At 37.1% G+C, this 5,000-nt stretch overlaps 1 protein-coding gene across 1 annotated transcript in view; it reads right to left on the bottom strand.

The window, feature by feature from the left end:
• LOC125670899 (sacsin-like) overlaps positions 1–5,000 on the bottom strand; it is a 76,076-nt gene that overhangs the window by 41,138 nt on the left and 29,938 nt on the right. The window contains exon 4 of the mRNA XM_056163928.1: positions 2,476–2,553. Within this exon, the coding sequence (XP_056019903.1) occupies positions 2,476–2,553 (78 nt within the window). The remainder of the gene's footprint in view (positions 1–2,475; positions 2,554–5,000) is intronic.

Genomic DNA, 5,000 nt, shown 5'->3' with positions numbered 1-5,000 from the left:
TAGGCCTTTGCTTGGCGCTTACAGCCATTGAGCAGTGAGGGTTATTTAGCGTGCCACACCTACTGTGACACGGAACATCCATTTGTAAGGTCATCTCCGAGGACCCATGACATTCACACTTGATGCCGAGCGTTTGGCGATGGAACTGTCACTACCTGTTTTAACAACTTAGGTCTGTTGCGGCCGGGATTCGAACCCCGGCCTTCCACATGCTGGGTGAACACTTCAATCTCTTTATGAATGTGAATTCAAATACAGAAACATGCATGAATACAAATGCATAGGAAGCGTCCATGGTAAAGAATGTCGTTATGAGAATAATTTTGTACATTTGTTAGTTCAAAGTGTAAATTGGTGGTATCCTGGGGATATATATCGCAGAACAAGTTAATTTGCATATTTTGTTTTCATTTTTCATTGATGCATATGTATGAATTAAAAAAATCAAATTGAATGTGGGCCAATTGTTTTCAATGTGGGTGCCTAAAATGTCATACTTGAGGGCTCATTTAACTTGATTTCTAGAAAATACAATCAGTTGCAACTGAAGCATGTGCATGTTTTTATTACTTGTGATTAAGATTTAGCCGAGTTTCTATCCACTCAAGTCTTTCAGTGTGCATGCAATCACCGAGTGCCCCTAATTGTCAGTCTTGGCATATACAATGGCATATCACTGTCACACAAACAGAGAGCAATTTTTTCTTTGGAGACAAATTCGAAACACTAAAACAACTGGAGGAGACTACCATCCCCCCAAAAAGATATAGCTGTACATAAAGTTTGAAGTCTACCCAAATACACTTACTATGATTATTAGAGAACAAAAGGCCAATGGGCAACATCGCTCACCTGAGTCACCTTAGCCATATTTAAAAATTTTCCATATATATATATATATATAAAATATGTATATATGTATATATATATATATATATATACATATATATACAAAGCACAAACGTATTTACAACACAGACTACATGTTTTTTGGTCTTTAGGCTTGCCAATCAATGTTAAAAGTGGAGCGAATTAGGACATGCCTTATTTGTCCAAAGAGCTGATCCAAAATTTTTGGTTTTGGATTTTTGATCAGCTCTTTGGACAAATAAGGCATGTCCTAATTCGCTCCACTTTTAACATTGATTGGCAAGCCTAAAGACCAAAAAACATGTAGTCTGCGTTGTAAATATGTTTGTAGATTAGTGTAGTTGTAGTGCTAGATGTATTTATATGTAGTTTTTGTTATTATTCTCTGTTGATATTGGCCACATTATGTAATTCTTTTCGTTTGTCCTTATGAAGGGACGGGTCGTCCCGAAAATTTGACAATCTGGTTGTTCGTGTCGTTGGTCATTTTAGTGCTTTGTATAATTTTTTGTATTTGACCTTGTATCCATGTTGTGGATCCGACACTTTGAGGTATCGGGTGTTGTTGGAACTTTAGTGCTTTTATATATATATATATATATATGTATATAAAATAACATGTAAAACTTTGATCCCCTATTGTGGCCCTATCCAACCTCCAGGAGCCATGATTTTGACAAACTTGAGTTTGTACTATCTCAGGAAGCTTTTATGTAAATGTAAACTTTTCTGGCCCAGTGGTTCTTGAGAAGGTTTTTAAAAGATTTTCCCTATATATTTGTATGTAAAACTTTGATCCTCTATTGTGACCCCATCCTACCCACGGGACCATCATTTTAACAAACTTGAATCTGCACTCTGTCAGGAAGCTTTCATGTAAATTTCAGCTCCTCTGGCCCTGTGGTTCTTAAGAAGATTTTTATATGACCCTACCCTAATTTTACATTTTTGTGATTATCTCCCCTTTGAGAGGGGCATGGCCCTTCAAGTGAACAAACTAGAAAACCCTTCAACCAAGGATGCTCTGTGCCAAGTTTGGTTGAAATTGACCCAGTGGTTCTGGAGAAGAATATGAGAATGTGAAAAGCTTACAACGATGACGACAACAGAGAACGGGCAAATTTTGAAAAGAAAACCTCATTTGAGCCTTCGGCTCAGGTGAGCTAAAAAGTTTACAGATGGACGGACAGACAGACGACGGCCGACAGGCATTCAGAAAAGCTCACTGAGCTTTCTGCTCAGGTGAGCTTAAAATTGTTGAGTCAGAATTTCCTGGGAATATGCACTTCTACACAGTGCCCTTATTAACTACCAAGTTTCAAGAAATTCTGTTGAGCGGTCTCAGAGGAGTTGGGCTGACAAGAACAGGAGAGATGGGCTTAAAATTCCCAAGTTCAAAAGGGGCATAACTCTCAGAAAAATCAATGTCCCAATCTCAAAGCATTGTTTCCAATAAGGACCATTCTGTTCTTGCCGAGAACTGTGCCATTCAAACCATCCAGCGTTCGTTCCCCAAGCAAAACTCTCATTCCCAAATCATTCAGCATTCGTTCACTGTTTCACTGGTGTAGTACTTCACTTCAGGGTCTGTATATTCCTACTTACCTGCCCTGTAACATTCATCCAGCCGTGGAACTTTAGACTCCAAGCTTCCCTTCTGAAGAATTTGTCTTTTGGTTCTTCCTGAAATACAGAGGAGATGCACATTTCAATTTGCTGACATTAATACGCTCTTTCATTAAATACAGTGGAACCCCGTTATTACGTTCCCCCTTTATTACGTCAGTTCGCATATTACGTTGGAATTTCAAAGCACAAAACCATTTCTTAACAAACCTATATAAAATAGACCTCGTTATTATGTTGTCCTAAAATGCCGGGACTCGGTATTACGTTGTAAAAATTCCAACAAAAACGTAATAAACCCCCAATTATTCAATAGTGATTCTCAAAATAATAAGCCATTCACACCTTGACTGCCTGAGGCAGTCACCACGTAAATTTCCTGGTCTGTTTGGGGATTAGAGACGCGTGACTGATCACGCGACATCAATACAGGTGAATACCCCGTATAGAAGCCAGTGATAAACAATTAAATAATGTTTATTTAGAAATTGTACTCTATGAAATTTACTTCATTTTTCATATTTTGATAAACAAAGAAATAATTTCTCAACCACCTGCGTGTTCAGCATAGTGTGATTACCTTCGCTATTAAAACTCTATTCACGGACAGCTTTGGTACCAAACAAGAAAGACAAGATTTATCGTAGCAATGTTACAACCGCTTGGGTAACTGCTTGGACATAGGTGACTAAAGGTGTTTAATTAAACTAATTGTTCGTTTGGACATGCAGCTTGGGTGTTCGTAAATCTCGTCCATACATACACCAATCTATCGGCCGATTCGTGCACGGCATTTACCTCAGTGAATATTTTAAAATCCCTTGATGCACACGTGATTTTAGTGCCATCATTTAGCGTTATAAATGAAATCTTCGTGCATCATTATATTTTTTTTTATGTGGATTGCGCTTAAATTGTTCTCCGTGCATGTTTATTGTTGGTGAGAAGTATGCAAGTGTTGGGTATCGTGTGCGTTTTGTGTCTATAGTTTTGTTGTTTTTTGGGTGGTTTTTTTTTTATTATGTTGTGTATTGTGTAATTAGAGAACTTAAATTAAATAAAAACGATGTTTTGTTATTTTTTAATACGAATGTTGAATACGAACCGGAACGAGTTATTGAGAGAAATTTACATGAACGCATTGTTTTAAAGTTGAACAAAATGGCGGTCCAAACGAATGCAGAAAAAGCAATGTTTATCAAAACATCCTTATGTATCCTACACTGAAATAAAGAAAAGGGATAAGAACATGAAGAATTACGGACATTAAAGATAAGATGTAAATAAAACAAAGTATCATAGTCTTTTAAACAAAGAAACAGTAAAGATATATTCACACAACCCTTCACGGAGTACCAACGGACGATATACAATTTCCAAATGATATTTTTAACGGATTTAACTGGGAACGTTTATTACGTTGCCCCCGGTATTACGTTATTTTATTGTGACAAAATGGAAAACGTAATATCGGGGTTCCACTGTACGTGCAAGAAGAAAATTAATCAAAATACAGATATGGCGACAACCGTAAGACCAGTTTTTTTATTTCTTGGTTTATGGATCGGCCGACCCTAATTTCTGGGGAATTGGAAAAAAAATAAATTACAAATTTCTACTTTTTTTAAATTTCGCCCATTGTACCCAACATGTCAAACTGAAAATAAAAATAAAATGCATTCTAAATTTTACAAATAGAAAATCGTGAAATGAAAACCTATAGATTTGTATTTGGTAATCACTATTCATTTTGCGAAATATCTTTATTCCATATTTTTTTAAAAACCATGTAAACAGATATAGCCAAGGTGACAGTAACAATACCTTTATTGTTCTTGTCGGTGAAACAGATGCCAGATGGCATTTTATCACGAAACAAGAGACCCATGGGCCACATCGCTCACCTGAATCACCTTGGCCCATATCTGAAGACTTTCCATATATATTTGCATGTAAAACCTTAGTCCCTATTATGGCCCAAACTACCCTTTGCAAACTTGAATCTACACTATGTCAGAAAGCTTTCATGTAAATGTCAACTTCTTTGGCCCAATGGTTCTTGAGAAGAAGATTTTTAAAGCTTTTTCCTATATTTGTATGTAAAACTTTGACCCCCCCCCCCCCACTTGTGGCCCCATCCTACCCCCTGGGGGCCATGATTTGAACAAACTTAAATCTGCACTATGTCAGAAAGTTTTCTTGTAAATATCAGCTTTTCTGACTCAGTGGTTATTTAGAAAAAGATTTTAACTATATATTTGTATGTAAAACTTTGATCCCCCTTATGGCCCCATCCTACCCCCGGGGGCCATGATTTGAACAAACTTGAATCTGCACTATGTCAGGAAGCTTTCAGGTAAATTTCAGCTCTTCTGGCCCAGTGGTTCTTGAGAAGAAGATTTTTAAATGACCCCACCCTATTTTTGCATTTTTGTGATTATCTCCCCTTTGAAAGGGACATGGCCCTTCATTTGAACAAATTTGAAAGTCCTTCACCCAAGGAT

This window comes from Ostrea edulis, chromosome 4 (assembly GCF_947568905.1).
Source record: "Ostrea edulis chromosome 4, xbOstEdul1.1, whole genome shotgun sequence".
Lineage (NCBI taxonomy): Eukaryota > Metazoa > Mollusca > Bivalvia > Ostreida > Ostreidae > Ostrea > Ostrea edulis.
Note: the sequence above shows the minus strand (reverse complement) of the source record. Positions and strands in the feature narration are given on the sequence as shown.